General features: G+C 38.1%; 3 protein-coding genes across 9 annotated transcripts in view; 2 read left to right on the top strand and 1 right to left on the bottom strand.

The window, feature by feature from the left end:
* Window positions 1–4,561, top strand: part of LOC122979810 (vascular cell adhesion protein 1-like) — a 158,139-nt gene extending 153,578 nt beyond the window's left edge. The window contains exons 11-15 of the mRNA XM_044347564.1: window positions 762–1,019; window positions 1,282–1,554; window positions 1,727–2,056; window positions 3,034–3,291; window positions 3,497–4,561. Of these exons, the coding sequence (XP_044203499.1) occupies window positions 762–1,019; window positions 1,282–1,554; window positions 1,727–2,056; window positions 3,034–3,291; window positions 3,497–3,678 (1,301 nt within the window). The 3' untranslated portion in view covers window positions 3,679–4,561. The remainder of the gene's footprint in view (window positions 1–761; window positions 1,020–1,281; window positions 1,555–1,726; window positions 2,057–3,033; window positions 3,292–3,496) is intronic.
* A 720-nt stretch (window positions 4,562–5,281) lies between these two features.
* LOC122979816 (vascular cell adhesion protein 1-like) lies at window positions 5,282–26,862 on the top strand. Of its 5 annotated transcripts, XR_006402928.1 has the most exons (9): window positions 5,282–5,645; window positions 5,954–6,223; window positions 6,399–6,728; window positions 7,508–7,765; window positions 21,243–21,513; window positions 23,652–23,981; window positions 25,649–25,903; window positions 26,109–26,286; window positions 26,529–26,862. XR_006402928.1 is itself a non-coding variant. In XM_044347580.1 (5 exons), the coding sequence occupies exons 1-5, from the start codon at window positions 5,570–5,572 to the stop codon at window positions 8,066–8,068; spliced, it is 1,032 nt and encodes a 343-aa protein (XP_044203515.1). In that variant the 5' UTR covers window positions 5,283–5,569; the 3' UTR covers window positions 8,069–8,998. The 5 variants fall into 5 exon arrangements, 3 of the variants coding, with proteins under 3 accessions (XP_044203513.1, XP_044203515.1, XP_044203514.1); XR_006402927.1 differs by having other exon boundaries at window positions 26,109–26,862; XM_044347580.1 differs by lacking the exons at window positions 21,243–21,513; window positions 23,652–23,981; window positions 25,649–25,903; window positions 26,109–26,286; window positions 26,529–26,862 and adding an exon at window positions 7,971–8,998 and having other exon boundaries at window positions 5,283–5,645.
* The window catches only part of LOC122979815 (vascular cell adhesion protein 1-like), a 29,057-nt gene continuing 20,216 nt past the window's right edge, over window positions 18,239–27,079 (bottom strand). The window contains exons 4-6 of one of the 3 annotated variants that reach the window (XM_044347576.1): window positions 20,005–20,164; window positions 19,073–19,330; window positions 18,239–18,863 (exon numbers count right to left, since the gene is read on the bottom strand). In XM_044347576.1, coding sequence (XP_044203511.1) covers window positions 18,730–18,863; window positions 19,073–19,330; window positions 20,005–20,164 — 552 coding nt within the window. In that variant the 3' untranslated portion in view covers window positions 18,239–18,729. The remainder of the gene's footprint in view (window positions 18,864–19,072; window positions 19,331–20,004; window positions 20,165–27,079) is intronic. The other 2 variants (XM_044347575.1, XM_044347577.1) reach the window with 2 other exon arrangements.

Consider the following 27,079-nt stretch of genomic DNA (forward strand, 5'->3'; position numbering starts at 1 on the left):
GGACGGGTTCACTATTTTTCCAGTCTGTCTTAAAACAACAGTCAGGTGCCCAAATTTCCATTGAAAGATGTTTTCCTCACTGTAATCATTCCTTCTGTTCATACTGGCCATTCAAAATGCACTTATATTGATGGGGGCCAAAATCCACAGTGTATCCACAGTCATTTTGTGCAAAAATACATTTAAAAGTTTATCTCAAGTTTATATGAGGCTTCAGCAGTCTGAGTTAGTCATATCAAGTGGATATCTGCCACATTTTCTTTTTAGCATCAAATTCCCTCTTTGTGTTTCCTCAGGCAGTGTTTCCCTGTTGAGCTGCAGTGGAAGTAAAGTAACAAAAAGAGAAACTTTGGCACTAAAAAGACTGTAAAGTTGCTTCAGATAAACTTTTAAATACATTTTTGCACAGAAGGAGGGCTGTGGATTTTGGCCTCCATCACTTACATTGTAAGTGCATTATGAAGGGATCTTCTAATGGTCAGTATGAACAGGAGGAATGATTACAGAAGAAAAACCTATTTCAATAGTAATTTGGGCTCCTGACTATTGTTCTAAGACAAACTTGAAAAATTGTGACCCGTCCTTTAAATAAATGTTTCCCTCTAATAGTAGACCTATATTGTAGCAGAAACTGAAAGTAACGTAAAACAGCCAGTTAGTACTGTGGTGTATATCTGCATTAATCTGTTTAAAGTTCAACATTGTTTCCATTTCTCTGTAATGACATGTTTTGTATCTTCCCTCCCTCAATTAACACACAGATGAGCCTCAGCTAAAGGAGTCATCACATCCAGATCTGATCACCGTCACGAAAGGAGACCATCTACAACTGAACTGCTCTGCTGTGGGAAACCCCAGCCCCTCTTACAACTGGACGCTCCCATCAGCCAGTGGTTCCCCCTTCAGTGACGACATTCTCACTATCGAGTCTGTAACTTTGGAGCACAAGGGGCAGTACATCTGTTCTGTCCACAACGACATCGGGACTGTCACTGTGAAGTTTAACGTGGATGTCAAAGGTGAGTTTAAAGTTTTGTCATTTTCAGTCTTCAGGGTTGTGATTGTTAGAGCAACTGCAGTATTGCTTTCTCACAGCAGTGGAGAATTTGAACACATGTGACATCAATGAACTTCCTTTTTTAAGATTGTGTGGTTTTGTCATTAGTCTGATGTATAACATCGTACGTGAAATGACTGTTTTATGTACTTCATAGTGTTCATTGTGATTCCTAATTTTATGTTTCATGTTTGTCATCTTGGCATTTCATGTCTGTGTTACAGATGAAAACAGTGCAGATAAACCTGTATTCACTCCATCCAGACTGGTAGTGAAGTTTGGTGACCCAACCTCTGCCAAGTGCTTGGCTTGTCAGAATACTTGCCCAAAGGATTTATATAATTTGGAAAAGTGTGTGGGGAACGTTACAAAAAATGGAACCACGATTTCATGGGAGGTTGACAGCCTGACTGAATGGGATATAGATGTCATTGAGTGCTATTATACTGGTAATGCTGATAACCAGTGTCGTTGCACCCAGCATGTAACCGTCTATCGTAAGTAAACTTGCTGTTGAACAAAACATTACTGTAACAATTAAATATATATAATCAAAATAATAATAAATATGTTGGATAGATTTAGGTTTTTTCATATTGTCAGCTGTATTTCACCACCTTTATCTTACTGTGTGCGTCTCTCACTACATCTCTCTGTTTGTCTCCCCAGAGCCTCCAAAAAATGTCAGTTTCAGCTTCCTAAATCACGCTGGGCCGATGACTGCGGGTCATCCGTACACACTGCAGTGTCACGTCCAGGAAGTTGCTCCTGTTGGTAACCTCAATGTGACCTTCTACAGAGGACAGACAGAACTGCACAGAAAACAGTCCAACAACACAGAAAAGACACCAATGAATGAGACCTTCACTCTGGATATCACCCCTAGTAAAGAAGATGATGGAGGACAGTATTGGTGTGAAGCCAAGCTAGACCTGGGACCTGAAGGACCACAGACTCCTCCAGTGGTGGAGTCAGGAAAACTCACAGCAACAGTCTACTGTGAGTCTGACAACAAAATGGACACACATCTTATTTCTGAGACAGCTAGTAAAAGTTTTAATGTGACATTGACAAAAGAAACATTACGTCACAAACAATGACAAAAGACAAAAATGTCTTTTAGTTCACTACATTAGAGGGAAACATTTATTTAAAGGACGGGTTCACTATTTTTCCAGTCTGTCTTAAAACAACAGTCAGGTGCCCAAATTTCAATTGAAAGATGTTTTCCTTGCTGTAATCATTCCTTCTGTTCATACTGGCCATTCAAAATGCACTTATATTGATGGGGGCCAAAATCCACAGTGTATCCACATAGTCATTTTGTGCAAAGATACATTTAAAAGTTTATTTGAAGTTTATATGAGGCTTCAGCAGTCTGAGTTAGTCATATCAAGTGGATATCTGCCACATTTACAGTCTTTTTAGCATAAAATTCCCTCTTTGTGTTTCCTCAGACAGTGTTTCCCTGTTGAGCTGCAGTGGTAGTAAAGTAACAAAAAGAGGGACTTTGGCACTAAAAAGACTGTAACACTGAAAGATATCTACTTGATTTGACTCATTCGGATGGCTTGAAGCTTCATATTAGCTTCAGATGAACTTTTAAATACATTTTTGCACAGAAGGAGGGCTGCGGACTTTGGCCTCCATCACTTACATTGTAAGTGCATTATGAAGGGATCTTCTAATGGTCAGTATGAACAGGAGGAATGATTACAGCAAGAAAAACCTATTTCAATAGTAATTTGGGCTCCTGACTATTGATTTAAGACAAACTTGAAAAGTTGTGACCCATCCTTTAAATAAATGTTTCCCTCTAATAGTAGGCCTATATTGTAGCAGAAACTGAAAGTAACATAAAACAGCCAGTTAGTACTGTGGTGTATATCTGCATTAATCTGTTTAAAGTTCAACATTGTTTCCACTTCTCTGTAATGACATGTTTTGTATTCTTCCCTCCCTCAATTAACACACAGATGAGCCTCAGCTTAAGGGGTCATCACATCCAGATCTGATCACCGTCACGAAAGGAGACCGTCTACAACTGAACTGCTCTGCTGTGGGAAACCCCAGCCCCTCCTACAACTGGACGCTCCCATCAGCCACTGGTTCCCCCTTCAGTGGCGACATTCTCACTATCGAGTCTGTAACTTTGGAGCACAAGGGGCAATACAACTGTTCTGTCCACAACAACATCGGGACTGTCACTGTGAAGTTTAACGTGGATGTCAAAGGTGAGTTTAAAGTTTTGTCATTTTCAGTCTTCAGGGTTGTGATTGTTAGAGCAACTGCAGTATTGCTTTCTCACAGCAGTGGAGAATTTGATGTGACGTCAATGAACTTCCTTTTTAAGATGGTTTTGGCTTTGTAATTAGTCTGATGTATAACATTATCTGTACCTGTTTTCTTTACCAAAACCCCTCACCCAACCCTCTGCAGAGAGCTACATGTACATTATTTTAGTGGTACTATTAGTCCTTGTTCTGGCAGCAATTGTCTTCGTCAGTATATACATCCATCTGTACAAACACAACCGAAAGGGACGGTACAACCTGAAGGACGTTTTCCATCTTCGCTCTCAACTCATTGCTGTGCCTACTGAAGAGTTAATTTGTGGGTGAAGCATCACATGTGTGTCGGCAACCTGAAACTGTTGATATGCCATAAGCTGCAGTTAGCTGTAAAGCACAGATGTATTTATCCTAACCCAAATACTGTAGAAATCAGCAGAAGTCTCTATATCTGAGGTTTAACACATACATGCTGCACATACGGTTAAACTCAGGTTTAAGCTGAAAGATTGAAATGTTGCTCTGTTTAAGGAGAGATATCTATTGCTATCTATATATATTTTTCTTGTTGTTAACAAATCATGAAAACACTAAAATGAGCAATTTGTTAGTTAGTCTGTCTCTCAGGACTTTCTGACCTCCTCACCTTGTCTGTGGCTCTCAGTCCATTCATTTCTACTGAAGACTTAAAACTTTAAAAATGAGTCACAAATATAGTTTCATTTTTAAAAGGGGCTCAGCAATTTCCTACAGCAGCTGGGCACTGTAGTTTTCAGTAAAAGTTACTCAAACAAAACTAAATCATGCATTTATTGGGGACTATTTTCAACCGCAGATTAATGCATATTTGATGCACTAGTGTATGTGCAGCAGCAGGACAGTGTGTGTGTGTGGGATTGATTCAAAATAAACTAGAGTGCCTGAACATTCATTACAGCTGGTGTGATAGTGTGTCTCACTGTTTTTAATAATTTTTAGAAAACAATGGAGTTCCACAGAGGACGAAGCTCTATCTGGCTAGTCTTTTCATGAGAGTTGTTGATGGTAAAAAAAAATGATTAAGTATCACTAGCCTTATCCTTCAACTGTTGCACAACCATAAGTCTGGTGCATGCAGAGAGGAAGTCTGTAAATAAAGTGATGCAAAACCACACCCTTCCTAAAAAAAAAAAAAAAAAGAGGCATGCGTAAAAGCAGAAACGAAAGTAATGAACTGCATACTGGAAGCCCAATAAGGAAATGTAAGCTTTGTTTTTTTAAGTTTTTTAATGTGAATAAAATGACAAAACTCACAAATAAATGGTGGCACTTTGTACATAACACTGACATTCATCCTTGTCTTTCTCTTTTATATTTGATTGTATTGTAAAGTTGTTGACATGATGAATAATAAACCAGTAAATAAATTAAAACAGTGTTAAAACAGTAAAATGTTTAAAGAAAATACTACATTGTCTTCTTTATCACTTTCTAAATATGTTAACTTAAAATATTACAGTAACAAATTAGCCTTAGATATCAGTAATCCATGCAAATTACTTTTCAGATTAAGACTTCCTCTCCCATTGTTCATCTCACGGCCCCTCAGATATATCTGGTGACCCTTTGGAGGGGCCCAACCCCTAGATTGGGAACCACTGGACTAAACTATCTAACTGTATATAAAGTAGTTGAAACTAGCTCCACCTCCAGCAGCTACAACAGTAACATGCTGCTCTAACACTGATGCTTCAGTATTAATAATCTAATGATGTCATATATAATAATATATCAGTCAGAGGGACCAAACCACTACTTTTACTGCAATACTTCAACTACATTTTGCTGTTAATACTTCTGTAGTTTTACTGAAGTAGGATTTTTCATGCAGGACTTTTACTTGTAATGGAGTATTTTTACATTGTTGTATTGGTACTTTTACTAAAGTAAAGGATCTGAATATTTGTTCCTCCACTGATACTGTGTGCTTGTGTGTTGACTGACATTTCAACACCATCAACATCCTGTGTTGGAAAGTTACCAGATTTCTGTTAAAACCACAACGAGTTTTCTTCCACTTATCTGATGAGAACGGCGAGACTGAGAAGCACGTATCATCCTGTTCATCGCGCCTTTCTTAAGCGTTTCTAATTTCAATTTCAGACGAATCTTCTGTCGGACTTTGGCCTCAACGATTTTTATTACCAGGACCTCTGTTTACTCTCAAGACTAACGGGACATAATGTTTTCTCTCTGTTACGCATTTCTCGCTGTTTCTTTGCTGAACTCTCTGCACGACTTTCATGTGTCCAGCTGTGGTGAGTCTTCTACATGTGTTTCTCCGTCATAGAGAGCGTTTACTGCTCCATGTAGACGAAATTAATGATGTAAAAAATGCTTAAATAGCTTCACAGACCTATTTGAATCTAATACGGGAAGTGGCATTGAGCAATGGAAGTAGTTGAAAATAAGTTGAGTAAACTCTGTTATAAGATTAACAGCACTGATTAACTGTGGGTTTGACACTGTATGTGAAATTACTGTTTTATGTACTTTCATAGTTCATTGTGATTCCTAATTTTATGTTTCATGTTTTTCATCTCGGCATTTCATGTCTGTGTTACAGATGAAAACTGTGCAGATAAACCTGTATTCACTCCATCCAGACTGGTAGTGAAGTTTGGTGACCCAACCTCTGCCAAGTGCTTGGCTTGTCAGCATACTTGCCCAAACGAGTTATATGGTTTGGAAAAGTCTGTGGGGAACGCTACAATAAATGGAACCACGATTTCATGGGAGGTTGACAGCCTGACTGAATGGGATATATCTCTCATGTGCTATTATACTGGTGATGATAATAACCAGTGTTGTAGCACCCTGCCTGTAACCGTCTATCGTAAGTAAACTTGCTGTTGAACAAAAAACACTACTGTAACAATTAAATATATATAATCAAAATAAGAAATAAATATGTTGGATAGATTTAGGTTTTTTCCTATTGTCAGCTGTATTTCACCACCTTTATCTTACTGTGTGCGTCTCTCACTACATCTCTCTGTTTGTCTCCCCAGAGCCTCCAAAAAATGTCAGTTTCAGCTTCCTAAATCACTCTGGGCCGATGACTGCAGGTCATCCGTACACACTGCAGTGTCACGTCCAGGAAGTTGCTCCTGTTGGTAACCTCAATGTGATCTTCTACAGAGGACAGACAGAACTGGGCAGACTACAGTCCAACAACACAGAAAATACACCAGTGACTGAGACCTTCACTCTGGATATCACCCCTAGTAAAGAAGATGATGGAGGACAGTACTGGTGTGAAGCCAAGCTAGACCTGGGACCTGAAGGACCACAGCCTCCTCCAGTGGTGGAGTCAGGAAAACTCACAGCAACAGTCTACTGTGAGTCTGACAAGAAAATGGACACACATCTTATTTCTGAGACAGCTAGTAAAAGTTTTAATGTGACTTCTGTTCATACTGGCCATTCATAATGCACTTATATTGATGGGGGCCAAAATCCACAGTGTGTCCACAGTCATTTTGTGCAAAAATACATTTAAAAGTTTATCTGAAGTTTATACGAGGCTTCAGCAGTCTGAGTTAGTCATGTCAAGTGGATATCTGCCACATTTACAGTCTTTTTAGCATCTTTAGCATTCTTTATGTTTCCTCAGACAGAGTTTCCCTGTTGAGTTGCAGTGGTAGTAAAATAACAATAAGAAGGACTTTGGCACTAAAAAGACTGAAACACTGAAAGATATCTACTTGATTTGACTCATTCAGATGGCTTAAAGCTTCATATTAGCTTCAGATAAACTTTTAAATACATTTTTGCACAGAAGGAGGACTGTGGATTTTGGCCTCCATCACTTACATTGTAAGTGCATTATGAAGGGATCTTCTAATGGTCAGTATGAACGGGAGGAATGATTACAGCAAGAAAAACCTATTTCAATGGTAATTTGGGCTCCTGACTATTGTGTCTAACTGTGACCCGTCCTTTAAATAAATGTTTCCTACTAATAGTAGACCTATATTGTAGCAGAAACTGAAAGTAACATAGAACAACCAGTTGGTACTGTGGTGTATATCTGCATTAATCTGTTTAAAGTTCAACATTGCTTCCATTTCTCTGTAATGACATGTTTTGTATCTTCCCTCCCTCAATCAACACACAGATGAGCCTCAGCTAAAGGAGTCATCACATCCAGATCTGATCACTGTCACAGAAGGAGACCGTCTACAACTGAACTGCTCTGCTGTGGGAAACCCCAGCCCCTCCTACAACTGGACGCTCCCATCAGCCAGTGGTTCCCCCTTCAGTGACGACATTCTCACCATCGAGTCTGTAACTTTGGAGCACAAGGGGCAGTACATCTGTTCTGTCCACAACAACATCGGGACTGTCACTGTGAAGTTTAACGTGGATGTCAAAGGTGAGTTTAAAGTTTTGTCATTTTCAGTCTTCAGGGTTGTGATTGTTAGAGCAACTGCAGTATTGCTTTCTCACAGCAGTGGAGAATTTGATGTGACATCAATGAACTTCCTCTTTAAGATGGTTTTGGCTTTGTCATTAGTCTGATGTAAAACATTATCTGTTCCTGTTTTCTTTACCCAAAGCCCTCACCCAACCCTCTGCAGAGAACTACAGGAACATTATTTTAGCCGTGGTACTATCAGTCATTGCTCTGGCAGCAATTGTCATCGTCAGTGTATACTATCTGTACAAACACAACTAAAAGGAACGGTACAACGGTAGGACGTTTTCCATCTTTGCTCTCAACATGTTGCTGTGCCTACTGGAGAGTAAATTTGCAGGTGAGGCATCACATGTGTGAAACTGTTGATATGTCATAAGCTGCAGTTAGCTGTAAAGCACTGATGTACTTATCCTAACCCAAATACTTAGAAATCACCAGAAGTCTCTATATCTCATGTTTAACACATACTTGCTGTACATATGGTTAAACTCAGGTTTAAGCCGACACATTGAAATGTTGCTCTGTTTAAAGGTTCTGTATGTAGGAATCAGAAATATCTTCTCTTTAGTGACATCTGTGGCCGTTAAATGAAGTGCAGTCAACAACCTAGTGCTCACGCTCGTGTGCTCGTGGCGTGAGACTGTTGTAAGTGATCTCTTTTTCCGTGCTTACACTTCTCATAATTACATAAAAGGTTTCTAATGTTGTGTTTTGGACCATGTTTCATCAAAGCATCTCTCATCATCAGTCAGCCCCCCCCCAACACAAAAATGCGTTAATTAACCACCTGAACCTGACCCAACCCGCAAACCGCCAACTTTCTTTTTACCAACCTTTTTACAAAACACCAGTAAGTTCAGTGAGCTGTTGTTGGTGCGCTTATTACGACCTGTGGACTACCAACTGGAAAACAAAAGAGGTAACCTATGTTCTGCTATCGCTCTGGAACTTGTTTTCTGCTCCTTTGTTGAGGAAATAATGTTTTTGCTTCGTGTGCTCGGGAGTGGGCGATTTGTCATTGTGGGGGGGTTTTGTTGTGAAATGTGTAGTGGTTGATAGATGCAGCTAGTCGTCTCATTAGCTGGAGAGCTAATATCTGCAGGGTGTTTCTAGTTGCATAGCACCATTTTTGTTGTGTCGGTCGTTGCAGGTCGTTTGTTGACATTAGCGGGAGAGAGGCAAGGCACTCAGGAGCGCGAAAAAACATCACTTCCATTGGATTTTTGCAGGAAATGTAGCCCAAGTCTTTCACATAGAAATCAGTCCACAGGCTGTTACAGACAACAGAGAAAGTTGGGAAAGGTCTCATTTTTTACGTTACATTACTACTTGTTTACTAATTGGCAATAAGAAATGATTAATACATGTAAATTGCCTCACAATTCTTCATATAGAACCTTTAAGTAGAGAAATCTATTGCTTATTTAACAAAAATGTATATTGTTCACCATGTATAGTGTTATCGGGACAAGTGCTCCATTAAGTGTGATATAAATGTAATATTTCATCATTATATGGGTCACATTTTATTTTGTAAAGCCAGAGGTAGGATTGTTTATCTAACAAACCAGCAATGTGTTAGTTAGTCTGTCTCTCAGTACTTTCCAACCTCCTCACCCTGTCTGTGGTCTCAGTCCCAAGTCCATTCATTTCTACTGAAGACTTAAAACTTTAAAGAAATAGTCACAAATATAGTGATATTGATGATAATATATCAATGTTTCAAATGAGCTGTAAGACCAAGATTATAATTCAATTGAGTAGTAGTGCTCATTGTTTGATTATAAGATGTTCAATTTCTTGAGAAATTGCAAGTAGCTTATATTTAAATAGGAAAATTTGAAAAGCTGGAGCCAATTTTCTATTTTGTGATTTTCCAAGTGAAATAGAAAATAAATAAGAAAATAAAATAGAACATTATTATCTAAACATCCAGTGTATCTGTCGGATAACACACTGTTTTACTGTTTCTCTCTATTTCATTTTGTTTCCTAAAGGATGTCCTATAGTATTGTATTGTATAAATCCTATATGATGTCCTATAGTATTGTATTGTATAAATCTTATAGGATGTCCTATAGTATTGTATTGTATAAATCCTATAGGATATCCTATAGTATTGTATTGTATAAATCTTATAGGATATCCTATAGTATTGTATTGTATAAATTCTATAGGATATCCTATAGTATTGTATTGTATAAATTCTATAGGATATCCTATAGTATTGTATTGTATAAATCTTATAGGATGTCCTATACTATTGTATTGTATAAATCCTATATGATGTCCTATAGTATTGTATTGTATAAATCTTATAGGATGTCCTATAGTATTGTATTGTATAAATCTTATAGGATATCCTATAGTATTGTATTGTATAAATCTTATAGGATGTCCTATATTATTGTATTGTATAAATCCTATATGATGTCCTATAGTATTGTATTGTATAAATCTTATAGGATGTCCTATAGTATTGTATTGTATAAATCCTATAGGATGTCCTATAGTATTGTATTGTATAAATCCTATAGGATATCCTATATACAAACAAATTTAAAACTCTGGACAAGAGGCCAATGCATTTCCATCACTGTAGGGTAATGGAGAAATACAATTTACTGAGCTTTGAGACTTTTAGATTATTTTCAAATGTGTGCCTTGTTTATAAAATTTAAATGGTCTGACCCCTCCTCCACTATGTGACTTTGTGTACACTCACTCAGTAAATTCTATTAGATCCTCCAGAATATCCTCTATACGAGATTGTACCATTTAATCGCACTGCATTTGGGCAGTCAGCTTTCTCTGTGAAAGCCACAACTCAGTGGAACGTCCTATCTGACGATATGAAGAGCTGCAGTTCCATCAGTACCAAATTAAACCAAATTTAAAAAGTCTGCTAAAAGCTCTGTAACTACTGACTCTAAATTTTATCTCATGGTCTTCTCATGAATGCTTAATCTTGCTTTTAATTCGACAAGTTTACATTATTATTTTCTAGTTGACAATGTGTGTATCTTTGTATTTTGTATTATGTGTCCTTTGTGTATTTTGCTTTGTATTGTTTGTTATTGTTCTGTTTTATTTGTGACCTACTGAAGGGACTGCAGATGAAAATGAGCTTTAAGCTAAAACTGGTACAGTACATCAAATGGTATATTTATGTTTAACACTGTATATGGTCCCAATAAATAAATAAGACATATGTTTTGTTTCCTCAAGATGCGTGTCTGTCTGGTGATTTTTCCTCGTCAGGTGCTCATTGAGACCACATGAGTTCCCTTCAGCTTTCTCCCCTGCTTGAGCAGTGTTGTTTTTTATTTTCTGATCAAAAAGTGAATTATTATGAGAGGATGATACGCCTCCATATCTCTCTATCTTTGCATTCTTATATTGATTTTTCATTGCTATTTATTTTTGGTTTTATCGGTGTTCATTTGTCATTGTCTTTTTTTATAGACCTTGTTATGTGCAAGTTTGTTGCTTTGTATAGTTTAAATATATTGACTTTATTATTTATTATTTTGAATACTTTGTAATTGTTAATTGTATCGTAACTTCTCAAATTTTAATATATTTTTAATAGACATTGTTTTGTTCGTGTTCATTGAGTTATGAGCATTGTGTGTGATTTGGTGGTTGTGCTGGGAGTGTTTTGGGGCCACAAACAAATCTTGTTTAGGGCCACCAAAATCCTAGGGCCGGCCATGTGGCAAGGGCTTAAATGTAAAGGACGCTCATTTATATGTAAAAGTCCTGCACTGTAGTGTGAGTAGTGAGCCACACAGAAAGTCACACTGATCGTGTGGCCCCCCCTAGTGGTTGTGGCTCCAAACAACCGCATAGAGTGTTAATGCCAGGGGTCGGCCCTGCAAAGGACCACAGTGGGAAATAAGCTGATGATTAATGAATACTTTGTAATTGTTAATTGTATCTTAACTTCTCAAATTTTAATATATTTTTAATAGACAGGGCTTTGTTAGTGTTCATTGACTTATGAGCATTGTGTGTGATTTGGTGGTTGTGCTGGGAGTGTTGTGGGGCCACAAACAAGGCCCTGGTCCCTTGGTAAGATGCTCTGAAACCAGTGTAGTGACAGGTTAAGAATTGCAAACAAGAGACGACAAGATGTTATAAAAACAGCAAAATCAACAAGATTCTCAAGACGGTGTTCGAGCTATGCAGAGAAACAGGAAACAGCAAAACATTAATGTTTGTAATATATCACATTTCTGTCCTCTGTCCTGCAGGCTCTAAAAAGGGGTAAGAAGTCATCATGCAGCTTTCAGGCCACATCTTTTGGTTCTGTACAAGTTTTTGTAATTAATTTTTATTAACTTTTTCAATAAATACAAAACATAATGAAACACAAGACCACATATTACAGTAAATCAGTGAAAAATAAGTAACAGAACAAAACAAATCTGGCCAAATAGAGTTAGCTACAAGTACAATAAAAAACAGTAAACTATGGAAACAAAAATAAGAAATAAGGGGGCTTCATGTATCAATAAATACCACATAAATGAGGTAACACATTTTCCCCCAAAAAAACAAAGATTTGACCAAACTTCATAAAACATCACTTGGTAATTATTCTGTACAGGTTTTTGATCATTTCAAGTATGTAAGATTAGATTCTAATAATAGAAAGGACAGAAAGTTTCCAGTCTTCAGCTCTGAGTCTCTGTTGTGCTGCTGCAGACTTCCGTGGCGTGGTGCGTTTCGGGGTGGTGACCAACAGACAGGTGGCAGAGGCCATCTCACTTAAAGAATATTTAACTCCTCTTTGGTAAGATGTCATCAGGTCCTCTTTTCCAACAAGACCTTTTTCAGTCCTTTTTCACAGAAGACATTTTGACTCGTCATAGCAGGAAAAACACAGATGTTTTATAATAACATTAACTATGTCTCTGTTCTTTTCAAACGTCCCAGTCAGCTGACATGAGCAGTACCAGGACCCTCAAAATGAAGAAGATCAATTCATTTTAGCCATCATTAGATTTAGATTTACATCATCAAAAGTTCTCTGTTACTTATTGAGGAGCTTTTGTGTACAGTGATCGATGTTTTCATTAATGTGTTTCTAGGCTTTTTGTTTTTCCCAGCACCTGTAAGCATGCTAAAATTTGTCTTTACCAATATAATTAATAATTAAAGGTAATCTATATGATAATATTTTATGTTACCACCAAACTTATATGTATTTACACAACATTCCCCGATCACCGTTAAAGATCTTACCTCCTGATTTGGTCTTTATCATTAAGAAACAGAATATTTGGATGCTCGCCTAAACAGCAATGTCATAACTGTTCATCACTTCTTCACTTCAGAACATTTTAATATGAGTCTGGCAGGAATTTTCTATTCTCACTGCATGTCTGTGTGTATCCTGTTAAAGAGGCCTTCATCAAGAACTTCAGCGCTCCGTACAGCCTCTTGCAGAGACACTTGGTGGGAGAGGAGGACAAGAAAGGAGGCGGAGGGGAAGCCAGACGTCCAGACCAACACCAGCCGTCACCTCCGCGCCCCCTCATCACAGAACTGACCACTTCCTCCTTCCTGCCGTCCGTCATGGACATTCAAAGGGTGAGACATTACTCCTTTCCTCACTGTGTCCTCTCTGTGTCTGTCTGTGCATTCGTGTGAGTGGTTTTGACTTTTTAGAAGCCGTCTCAAAGCAGTTAGTGAGAAGAGAGAGTGGATTATAAAACTCTCTGGAAGTGATTCAGCCCCGGTGTTAACTATTAATACCACACAGCACATGGAGAATAAAAGAACTGAGGTTGTGTCTTGCTACAATGATTCATGCGTATAGTCTAAATAAGTAGGGACGCTAAAATAAAATAATAAAAACGGAAAATATCACTTTGTCCCTAAATGCATTCCTTGTACAGTACAGTCTACTTAAAAACTGCCACACTGACCCAAATATAAGACGTCTTTACTGCAGAAACAAACTGGGATCATCTGAATCATCTGTTAAGCAGCCAATAATTACTGCTATCACAGATGATGAGGAGCTCAAACAGACAGTCTGAAAAATGCTCACTGCCGGAGAAAATCATTTTCACCGCTTCCAAGAGCCTGACGAGAGAGAGAGTGAGTGTGTGACTGATGAACAAGATACACAAAAGTGGGTTTTACGTTCTACTTTAATAGAAGTATTTCACTTTAAAGGATGAGGACTCTTCTCCGCTGATTAATAGCATCTCAACAGGACGAGTGTAAAAGTGTCTCTTCAAAGAGTCTTTTCCAAAAACGTGTGTTGTCTTATATTCGGGCCAATACACATGCTCATTGATTTGGGGATGTTTTGCATTTACAGGTTAACACCAGATGATATAACACACCAGCCAGGAAAGAAATGACTCTGTTATTATCCATGATGACCAGTGTTTCCCTCCTCATGGTGACCTTTCACCTTAAAACACAGTAGCCTCCACAGCTGTGAGAGTCTCACTGTTGGGTCTTAAGATGAATTTGAGGTCATTTCATTGAAATATAAATGAGTGTGTGTGTGTGTGTGTATTCTCCTCTAGGATGTGCTGCTGTTCTACTACACTCAGTGGTGCGGCTTCTGCTCAGTTCTCAACCACATCATCATCCAGTTGGCCAGATTACTACAGGGAAACAGCACCATCACTGTGACAAGGTATGTCTGCATCTTTATGTTTGACTGTTAATGAAGGTATTGTGGCAGTACTGTGTGTTTAATATGAGTTTTTAGTTGAATTATAGTTTTAATTTCAGTCTAAAATAAACAAACAGTTCAACATTAATTCTCTGGTCCTACTTTTAATTAAAAAAAATCTACATTTTCCTCTTTGTAGGGTGAATGTTGCACGTAATGACCTTCCATGGGAGTTAGTTGTTTTGTTAAACTGATCTATTTTTACAGGAATCCTTGAATCACTAAAATATTATTTCTATGTAACTATTCAGGTATTAAGAATGAGATGCTGCAATTGTTTACATGTGAAATATTGCACCGGTTTTTACTGATTAAAGATCTTTCATCTAAAGTGTGCTCCTGTGTTTTATGGTTGATGTCCATTAGTTCAACTGTTCAAACGCTCACATCACTTAAATAACCCATCCAGATTTCTTGCATTGTCTCTTGAAGACCCTTTCTTCAGATAAACTTCCTTTTCTCCTTCTCAGGTATCACATTTATAGACTAGTCTCATGTAAAGCATGTCTGGTCCTTTACCAGGTGGAAATTTACAACATATATTAATAATGTAATGATTGATGATTGTTTACTTCTTTTTCTCTTCTATCCTCAGAGATAAATACTTTTATCTTGAATTAATTAAATTATTAGAGAATTGCAGAAGTTCATGTCATTTGTGAATTAATTTGAGGTTTGTGTTGGGATTATATATGACCAGCAGTTAGGTTGAGGGAGAGTAAGTTCATTGTCCAGTGTGTGTTATTTATTATCACAGATAGTCCTGGCCTCATCAAATGTCTGGATAAAGGACATTTAGAAGACAGATTTGACTTCTGCTCCCTAATAATTGACGGAGACTTGCATAAACAGTTTATGTGTGTTAAATCAGTGCTACAGTTGCAGTGCTGTTGTTGTTCAGAGGTTCACCACTGGAGGGTGCCGTCTGTATACTAGAACCCAGGAATAACCCTGGAATACCATGTTGAAAAATACTGAAAAAAATTGCATTTTCTGCAACTTCTTAGCGGCCACAGAAATGTCTGCAGTTTGCTTGTTTTGTCTGAATAACAGTCCAAAACCCTGAGATGTTCAATTCACTGTCATATAAGAAAAACAGCAAATTGTCACATATGAGAAGCTGGAATCAGAATATGGCGGGCACTTTTGCCCGAAGATGAAAAATGACTGAAACATGGATGTATAAAGAGAACTGGATACAGCGTCGGAGGCGGGGCCCCGCTCATTCTTATGAAAGTTGCTCAGTGGCGCATGAAGCCAAAAAAAATCGACTTCCCGGTATGAAAGTACCCGGATCTTCCGCATTGTGCGGCCCATAGAGCGTGCGCACTAGTGACTTTCGCTGGCCGAGTCGGCTACTTCCGGTTTAGCCCTCCGACTTATTTGAATTGGGATAAAACAATTCAATCATGTGGCTCTTCTAGGCTTTTGAAATGTGATCAGACCGAACGGATCAAATTCTGATACTGAGGCGAGTCACTTCGTGGGGGTTGTGACGCTCAGAAAAAATTATCCGCTGATTTACAGACGTCTCTTTCACAATGTAAGTCTATGGGAAAACGTCTTTTTGGGTCAGTGTGCATCACGTGACGTAATTACACGGTTTGGCCGCTATGTCAAATTGGCTTCAAAGCCTGGCGCTCTTCCTGTATCCAGTTCTCTTTATACATCCGTGGACTGAAACGGTTATCAAAATAGTTGCCTATTAAATCTCTGTCAATCGACTAATCGATCAATCGTTGCAGCTCTAATATGTTGCCTCCCTACGGCCCACATTGGTAAGTCTTTACAGTTGAAGCTCACTCTCAAGTTTCCGTCTAATCGTGTCTTCTGACCATCATGCTTAGACTGAATGTTTTTCTCCTTTAAGACACTTGTTAATTTTTATAAACTATAAATATGACTGACTCATAGGTTTTACCTGTTAGGAGTCTCAAGTGGAAGTTGTGACATGCAACAATTTCATTACTCATCATACATCATATTTATTTATAAGAAAGATGAACATTAATCATCAGTTTATTTCCCACTGTGGTCCTTTGCAGGGCTGACCCCTGGCATAAACACTCTATACGGTTGTTTAGGGCCTTAACCACTAGGGGGGGCCAAACGATCAGTGTGACTTTCTGTGTGGCTCGCTACTCACACTACAGTGCAGGACTTTTACATATAAATGAGCGTCCTTTACATTTAAGCCCTTGCCACATGGCCGGCCCTAGGATCTTGGTGGCCCTAAACAAGATTTTGTTTGTGGCCCCAAAACACTCCCAGCACAACCACCAAATCACACACAATGCTCATAACTCAATGAACATGTCTATTAAAAATATATTAAAATTTGAGAAGTTAAGATACAATTAACAATTACAAAGTATTCAAAATAATAAATAATAAAGTCAATATATTTAAACTATACAAAGCAACAAACTTGCACATAACAAGGTCTATAAAAAAAGACAATGACAAATGAATACCAATAAAACCAAAAATATTTAGCCAAATAAATAGCAATGAAAAATCAATATAAGAATGCAAAGATAGAGAGATATGGAGGCGTATCATCCTCTCATAATAATTCACTTTGTGAGCAGAAAATAAAAAACAACACTGCTCAAGCAGGGGAGAAAGCTGAAGGGAACTCATGTGGTCTCAATGAGCACCTGACAAGGAAAAATCACCAGACAGGCACGCATCTTGAGGAAACAAAACATATGTCTTATTTATTTATTGGGACCATGTGCAGTGTTAAACATAAATGTTATCATTTGATGTACTGTACCAGTTTTAGCTTATAGCTCATTTTCATCTGCAGTCCCTTCAGTAGGTCACAAATAAAACAGAACAATAACAAACAATACAAAGAAAAATACACACAGGACACATAATACAAAATACAAAGATACACACATTGTCAACTAGAAAATAATAATGTAAACTTGTCAAAGCAAGATTAAGCATTCATGAGAAGACCATGAGATAAAATGTAGAGTCAGTAGTTACAGAGCTTTTAGCAGACTTTTTAAATTTGGTTTAATTTGGTACTGATGGAACTGCAGCTCTTCATATCGTCAGATAGGACGTTCCACTGAGTTGTGGCTTTCACAGAGAAAGCTGACTGTCCAAATGCAGTGCGATGAAATGGTACAATCTCGTATAGAGGATATTCTGGAGGATCTAATAGAATTTACTGAGTGAGTGTACACAAAGTCACGTAGTGGAGGAGGGGTCAAACCATTTAAATTTTATAAACAAGGCACACATTTGAAAATAATCTAAAAGTCTCAAAGCTCAGTAAATTGTATTTCTCCATTACCCTACAGTGATGGAAATGCATTGGCCTCTTGTCCAGAGTTTTTAATTTGTTTGTATATAGGATATCCTATAGGATTTATACAATACAATACTATAGGACATCCTATAGGATTTATACAATACAATACTATAGGACATCCTATAGGATTTATACAATACAATACTATAGGATATCCTATGGGATTTATACAATACAATACTATAGGACATCCTATAGGATTTATACAATACAATATTATAGGACATCCTATAGGATTTATACAATACAATACTATAGGATATCCTTTAGGATTTATACAATACAATACTATAGGACATCCTATAGGATTTATACAATACAATACTATAGGACATCCTATAGGATTTATACAATACAATACTATAGGACATCCTATAGGATTTATACAATACAATACTATAGGATATCCTTTAGGAATCAAAATGAAAATAGATAGAAACAGATCTATCTCTAGATAGAAATAGAGAGAAACAGTAAAACAGTATGTTATCCGACAGATACACTGGATGTTTAGATAATAACGTTCTATTTTATTTTCTTATTTATTTTCTATTTCCTTGGAAAATCACAAAATAGAAAATTCCCTCCAGTTTTTCAAATTTTCCTGTTTAAATATAAGCTACTTGCAATTTCTCAATAAATTGAACATCTTATAATCAAACAATGTGCACTACTACTCAATTGAATTATAATCTTGGTCTTACAGCTCATTTGAAACATTGATATTATATCAATATCACTATAATTGTGACTAATTTTTAAGGTTTTAAGTCTTCAGTAGAAATGAATGGACTTGGGGCTGAGAGCCACAGACAGGGTGAGGAGGTTGGAAAGTACTGAGAGACAGACTAACTAACACGTTGCTGGTTAGTCAGATAAACAATCCTACCTCTTCACGTCCCTCACGTTGTACCACCCCATTTGGTTGTGTTTGTACAGATGGATGAATCCACTGATGAAGACAATTGCTGCCAGAGCAATGACTGATACTACCACTAAAATAATGTACATGTAGTTCTCTGCAGAGGGTTGGGTGAGGGGTTTGGGTAAAGAAAACAGGAACAGATAATGTTATATATCAGACTAATGAAAAAGCCAAAACCATCTTAAAAAAGGAAGTTCATTGACGTCACGTGTTAAAATTTTCCACTGCTGTGAGAAAGCAATACTGCAGTTGCTCTAACAATCACAACCCTGAAGACTGAAAATGACAAAACTTTAAACTCACCTTTGACATCCACGTTAAACTTCACAGTGACAGTCCCGATGTTGTTGTGGACAGAACAGTTGTATTGCCCCTTGTGCTCCAAAGTTACAGACTCGATAGTGAGAATGTCGACACTGAAGGGGGAACCACTGGCTGATGGGAGCATCCAGTTGTAGGAGGGGCTGGGGTTTCCCACAGCAGAGCAGTTCAGTTGTAGACGGTCTCCTTTTGTGACGGTGATCAGATCTGGATGTGATGACCCCTTTAGCTGAGGCTCATCTGTGTGTTGATTGAGGGAGGGAAGATACAAAACATGTCACTACAGAGAAATGAAAACAATGTTGAACTTTAAACAGATTAATGCAGATATACACCACAGTACTAACTGGCTGTTTTATGTTACTTTCAGTTTCTGCTACAATATAGGTCTACTATTAGAGGGAAACATTTATTTAAAGGATGGGTCACAATTTTTCATGTTTGTCTTAAAACAATAGTCAGGAGCCCAAATTACCATTGAAATAGGTTTTTCTTGCTGTAATCATTCCTCCTGTTCATACTGACCATTAGAAGATCCCTTCATAATGCACTTACAATGTAAGTGATGGAGGCCAAAATCAACAGTCCTCCTTCTGTGCAAAAACGTACTTAAAAGTTTATCTGAAGCTAATCTGAAGCTTCAAATTAGTGAAATCAAGTAGATATCTTTCAACATTACAGTCTTTTTAGTGCCAAAGTCCTTCTTTTTTTTACTTTACATCCAAATGTGGCAGATAAACACTTGATATGACTAACTCAGACTGCTGAAGCCTCGTATAAGCTTCGGATAAACTTTTAAATGTATTTTTGCACAAAATGACTGTGGACACACACTGTGGATTTTGAAGTCACATTAAAACTTTTACTCGCTGTCTCAGAAATAAGATGTGTGTCCATTTTGTTGTCAGACTCACAGTAGACTGTTGCTGAGAGTTTTCCTGACTCCACCACTGGAGGAGGCTGTGGTCCTTCAGGTCCCAGGTCTAGCTTGGCTTCACACCAATACTGTCCTCCATCATCTTCTTTACTAGGGGTGATATCCAGAGTGAAGGTCTCAGTCACTGGTTTCTTCTCCAGGTTACCCTTGACCTTTTGCTGGCCCAGTTCTGTCTGTCCTCTGTAGAAGGTCACATTGAGGTTACCAACAGGAGCAACTTCCTGGATGTGACACTGCAGTGTGTACTGATGACCCGCAGTCATCGACCCAGAGTGATTTAGGAAGCTGAAACTGACATTTTTTGGAGGCTCTGGGGAGACAAACAGAGAGATGTAGTGAGAGACGCACACAGTAAGATAAAGGTGGTGAACTACAGCAGACAATAAAAAACCTAAATCTATCCAACATATTTATTTATTATTTTGATTATATATATTTATATATATATATATTAAATTGTTACAGTAATGTTTTGTTCAACAGCAAGTTTACTTACGATAGACGGTTACAGGCAGGGTGCTACAACACTGGTTATTATCATCACCAGTATAATAGCACACGGGAAATATATCCCATTCAGTCAGGCTGTCAACCTTCCATAAAATCGTGGTTATCGTATGTTGCCCCGCAGACTTTTTCAAACCAAATAAGTTGTTTGGGCAATTATGCTGACAAACCAAGCACGTAGTGTGTGATATAAAACCTCTATAGCGTTATATATATTGTTCTATGTATAGAAATGTCGCTGAGTATAAAATACTTACACTGTAAACTTTATACAGTATGCTTTGACAGTGCTGTACTTAAATAAAATGCCAATAAAGCACATTTGAATTTAGAGTAAGCACTTGCCAAACTGAAAGTGTGTGTATGTGTGTGTGTGTGTGTGTGTGTGTGTGTGTGTGTGTGTGTGTGTGTGTGTGTGTGTGTGTTGAAAAACACATGTAAGCAGGACAACTGCTAATGTTGGGTTTACAGACCATCTTAGGTTGACCAGCAACATCCACCCATTAAGTAGAGATGGATATTCTATGTAGGAAAAATATAAAGTAGTTGAGTAAACTCTGTTACAAGATAAACAGCACTGATTAACTGTCAGTTTATTGAATGACACTGTATGTGAAATGACTGTTTATGTACTTTCATAGTGTTCATTGTGATTCCTAATTTTATGTTTCATGTTTTTCATCTCGGCATTTCATGTCTGTGTTACAGATGAAAACTGTGCAGATAAACCTGTATTCACTCCATCCAGACTGGTAGTGAAGTTTGGTGACCCAACCTCTGCCAAGTGCTTGGCTTGTCAGCATACTTGCCCAAACGAGTTATATGGTTTGGAAAACTCTGTGGGGGTCCGTACAAAAAAATGGAACCACGATTTTATGGGAGATTGACAGCCTGACTGAATGGGATACATCTCTCATGTGCTATTATACTGGTGATGATAATAACCAGTGTTGTAGCACCCTGCCTGTAACCGTCTATCGTAAGTAAACTTGCTGTTGAACAAAATATTACTGTAACAATTTAATATATATAATCAAAATAAGAAATAAATATGTTGGATATAGATAGAACTTTGTTTTTAAAGTTTTTTAATGTGAATAAAATGACAAAACTCGCAAATAAATGGTGGCACTTTGTACATAACACTAACGTGCATCCTTGTTTTTCTCTTTTATATTTGATTGTATTGTAAAGTTGTTGACATGATGAATAATAAACCAGTAAATAAATTAAAACAGTGTTAAAACAGTAAAATGTTTAAAGAAAATACTACATAATCTTCTTTATCACTTTCTAAATATTTTAACTTAAAATATTACAGTCGCAAATTAGCCTTAGATACCAGTAATCCATGCAAATTACTTTTCAGATTAAGACTCCCTCTCCCATTAATCATTACGACCCCTCAGATATATCTGGTGACCCTTTGGAGGGGCCCGACCCCTAGGTTAGGAACCACTGGACTAAACTATCTAACTGTATATAAAGTAGTTGAAACTAGCTCCACCTCCAGCAGCTACAACAGTAACATGCTGCTCTAACACTGATGCTTCAGTATTAATAATCTAATGATGTCATATATAATAATATATCAGTCAGAGGGACCAAACCACTACTTTTACTGCAATACTTCAACTACATTTTGCTGCTAATACTTCTGTACTTTTACTGAATTGGGATTTTTCATGCAGGACTTTTACTTGTTATGGAGTATTTTTACATGCTGTGTTGGTACTTTTACTCAAGTAAAGGATCTGCAAATAGGCCTCGCGTATATTCAGTGTTTTTATATCACAGCTTTAGTTTATTTGTCCTACTGCTTCACTGTCTACATCCAGTAGTCTGTGTGTTGTTCCGAGCCTGTGAGCTCAAGGAGATTTTTTATTTGAGTTAGGTATATATTTAATACTTCTGTACTTTTACTTAGGTAGGATTTTTCATGCAGGACTTTTACTTAATGTACGTAATGGAGTATTTTGTGTGTGTCGGTGGATCAGAGGTCTTTGTGGGCAGTTTATCATACATGACTGATATTTCAACACCATTAACATCCTGTGTTGCCAAGTTACCAGAGTTCTGCTAAAACCACGAGGTTTTCTTTCCACTTATCTGATGAGAACTACGAGACTGAGATGCACATACCATCCGGTTCATCGCGCCTTTCTTAAGCGTTTCTACTTTCAATTTCAGACGAATCTTCTGTCGGACTTTGGCCTCAACGATTTTTATTACCAGGACCTCCGTTTACTCACAAGACTAACGGGACATAATGTTTTCTCTCTGTTACGCATTTTTCGCTGTTTATTTGTTGAACTCTCTGCACGCCTCCCATGTGTCCAGCTGTGGTGAGTCTTCTACATGTGTTTCTCCGTCATAGAGAGCGTTTACTGCTCCATGTAGACGAAATTAATGACATAAAAAATGCTTAAATAGCCTCACAGACCTATTTGAATCTAATACGGGAAGTGGCATTGAGCAATGGATATTCTATGTAGGACAAATATAAAGTAGTTGAAAATAAGTTGAGTAAACTCTGTTACAAGATTAACAGCACTGATTAACTGTGGGTTTGACACTGTATGTGAAATTACTGTTTTATGTACTTTCATAGTTTTCATTGTGATTCCTAATTTTATGTTTCATGTTTTTCATCTCGGCATTTCATGTCTGTGTTACAGATGATGACTGTGCAGATAAACCTGTATTCACTCCATCCAGACTGGTAGTGAAGTTTGGTGACCCAACCTCTGCCAAGTGCTTGGCTTGTCAGCATACTTGCCCAAACGATTTATATGGTTTGGAAAACTCTGTGGGGAACGCTACAATAAATGGAACCACGATTTTATGGGAGGTTGACAGCCTGACTGAATGGGATACATCTCTCATGTGCTATTATACTGATAATGATGATAACCTGTGTCGTTGCACCCTGCCTGTAACCGTCTATCGTAAGTAAACTTGCTGTTGAAAAAAACATTACTGTAACAATTAAATATATATAATCAAAATAATAAATAAATATGTTGTATAGATTTAGGTTTTTTCATATTGTCAGCTGTATTTCACCACCTTTATCTTACTGTGTGCGTCTCTCACTACATCCGTTTGTCTCCCCAGAGCCTCCAAAAAATGTCAGTTTCAGCTTCCTAAATCACTCTGGGTCGATGACTGCGGGTCATCCGTACACACTGCAGTGTCACGTCCAGGAAGTTGCTCCTGTTGGTAACCTCAATGTGATCTTCTACAGAGGACAGACAGAACTGCACAGACTACAGTCCAACAACACAGAAAAGACACCAGTGACTGAGACCTTCACTCTGGACATCACCCCTAGTAAAGAAGATGATGGAGGACAGTACTGGTGTGAAGCCAAGCTAGACCTGGGAGCTGAAGGACCACAGCCTCCTCCAGTGGTGGAGTCAGGAAAACTCTCAGCAACAGTCTACTGTGAATTTGACAACAAAATGGACACACATCTTATTTCTGAGACAGCTAATAAAAGTTTTAATGTGACAATGACAAAAGAAACATTACGTCACAAACAATGACAAAAGACAAAAATGTCTTTTATTTCACTACATTAGAGGGAAACATTTATTTGAAGGACTGGTTCACAATTTTTCCAGTCTGTCTTAAAACAACAGTCAGGTGCCCAAATTTCCATTGAAAGATGTTTTTTCTCGCTGTAATCATTCCTTCTGTTCATACTGGCCATTCATAATGCACTTATATTGATGGGGGCCAAAATCCACAGTGTGTCCACAGCAAGCAGCAACCTCCGGGGCTGAAAAATGAAGCCAATGCGGAAGTGCCAAAAACCTGCATTCTATCTAATGGTCATCAGGGGGCGACTCCACTGGCTGCAAAAAGAAGTCCGATTGTATGGAAGTCTATGAGAAAATGGCCCTACTTCTCTCTTGATTCATTACCTCAGTAAACTGTTTCCTGATGAGCTTAATCGCTCAATCGCTAGTTTCAAGTCTTCTTCAATACAGCATGATGTTCATTTTGTAAATTATGGCCTCATTTAGAGTAAAATAGACGATAAAGCAGCATATGCTTTAAGGCATGGCCACGTTGTGATTGACAAGTCGCTACCACGGCGACAGCGTTGCTTACGTAACGTAACCATGGCATACAGGCGTAGCTGCTGCTATTCCACTGTGTGTTTTCAGTTCACTAAAGTTTATTGTACATTGTACCTGTTTTTCTCTAGCGAAAATTAGCATTAGCGTTATCACTGTTGACCATAGATTGTTTATGCACCGTGCTAACCAAGCTAGCAGCTAGCGCTATTGTCAGCTCCACCCTCTCGTCCAAATATGGTCACGTCTGGCTCCAAAAATCAAATATGGTGACGGTCAAATCGCTACACTTGAGGCTTCAAAACAGCAGTTGGCAAACCAATGGGTGACGTCATAGTGACTACGTCCATATTTTATAGTCTATGGATCATAGTCATTTTGTGCAAAAATACATTTAAACGTTTATCTGAAGCTCATATGAGGCTTCAGCAGTCTGAGTTAGTCATATCAAGTGGATATCTGCCACATTTACAGTCTTTTTAGCATCAGATTCCCTCTTTGTGTTTCCTCAGACAGTGTTTCCCTGTTGAGTTGCAGTGGTAGTAAAGTAACAAAAAGAGGGACTTTGGCACTAAAAAGACTAACGTTGAAAGATATCTACTTGATTTGACTCCTTCGGATGGCTTGAAGCTTCATATTAGCTTCAGATAAACTTTTAAATACATTTTTGCACAGAAGGAGGACTGTGGATTTTGGCCTCCATCACTTACATTGTAAGTGCATTATGAAGGGATCTTCTAATGGTCAGTATGAACAGGAGGAATGATTACAGCAAGAAAAACCTATTTCAATGGTAATTTGGGCTCCTGACTATTGATTTAAGACAAACTTGAAAAGTTGTGACCCTGTCCTTTAAATAAATGTTTCCTTCTAATAGTAGACCTATATTGTAGCAGAAACTGAAAGTAACATAAAACAACCAGTTAGTAATGTGGTGTATATCTGCATTAATCTGTTTAAAGTTCAACATTGTTTCCATTTCTCTGTAGTGACATGTTTTGTATCTTCCCTCCCTCAATTAACACACAGATGAGCCTCAGCTAAAGGGGTCACATCTAGATCTGATCACCGTCACAAAAGGAGACCATCTACAACTGGACTGCTCTGCTGTGGGAAACCCCAGCCCCTCCTACAACTGGACACTCCCATCAGCCACTGGTCCCCCCTTCAGTGACGACATTCTCACTATCGAGTCTGTAACTTTGGAGCACAAGGGGCAGTACATCTGTTCTGTCCACAACAACATCGGGACTGTCACTGTGAAGTTTAACGTGGATGTCAAAGGTGAGTTTAAAGTTTTGTCATTTTCAGTCTTCAGGGTTGTGATTGTTAGAGCAACTGCAGTATTGCTTTCTCACAGCAGTGGAGAATTTGATGTGACATCAATGAACTTCCTCTTTAAGATGGTTTTGGCTTTGTCATTAGTCTGATGTATAACATTATCTGTTCCTGTTTTCTTTACCCAAACCCCTCACCCAACCCTCTGCAGAGAACTACACGTACATTATTTTAGTGGTACTATTAGTCCTTCTTCTGGCAGCAATTGTCTTCATCAGTGTATACATCCATCTGTACAAACACAACCGAATGGGACGGTACAACCAGAGGGACGTTTTCCATCTTCGCTCTCAACATGTTGCTGTGCCTACTGGAGAGTAAATTTGCAGGTGAAGCATCACATGTGTGTGGACAACCTGAAACTGTTGATATGTCATAAGCTGCAGTTAGCTGTAAAGCACTGATGTACTTATCCTAACCCAAATACTTAGAAATCACCAGAAGTCTCTATATCTCATGTTTAACACATACTTGCTGTACATATGGTTAAACTCAGGTTTAAGCCGACGCATTGAAATGTTGCTCTGTTTAAAGGTTCTGTATGTAGGAATCAGAAATATCTTCTCTTCAGTGACATCTGTGGCCGTTAAATGAAGTGCAGTCAACAACCTGGTGCTCACACTCGTGTGCTCGTGGCGTGAGACTGTTGTAAGTGATCTCTTTTTCCATGCTTACACTTCTCATAATTACATAAAAGATTTCTAACGTTGTGTTTTGGACCATGTTCCATCAAAGCATCTCTCATCATCAGTCAGCCCCCCCCCCCCCCCAACACAAAAATGCGTTAATTAACCACCTGAACCTGACCCAACCCGCAAACCGCCAATTTTCTTTTTACCAACCTTTTTACAAAACACCAGTAAGCTCAGTGAGCTGTTGTTGGTGCGCTTATTACGACCTGTGGACTACCAACTGGAAAACAAAAGGGGTAACCTATGTTCTGCTATCGCTCTGGAACTTGTTTTCTGCTCCTTTGTTGAGGAAATAATGTTTTTGCTTCGTGTGCTCGGGAGTGGGCGACTTGTCATTGTGGGGGTGTTTTCTTGTGAAATGTGTAGTGGTTGATAGATGCAGCTAGTCGTCTCATTAGCTGGAGAGCTAATATCTGCAGGGTGTTTCCAG

Source organism: Thunnus albacares, chromosome 3 (genome assembly GCF_914725855.1).
Source record: "Thunnus albacares chromosome 3, fThuAlb1.1, whole genome shotgun sequence".
Taxonomy (NCBI): Eukaryota; Metazoa; Chordata; class Actinopteri; order Scombriformes; family Scombridae; genus Thunnus; species Thunnus albacares.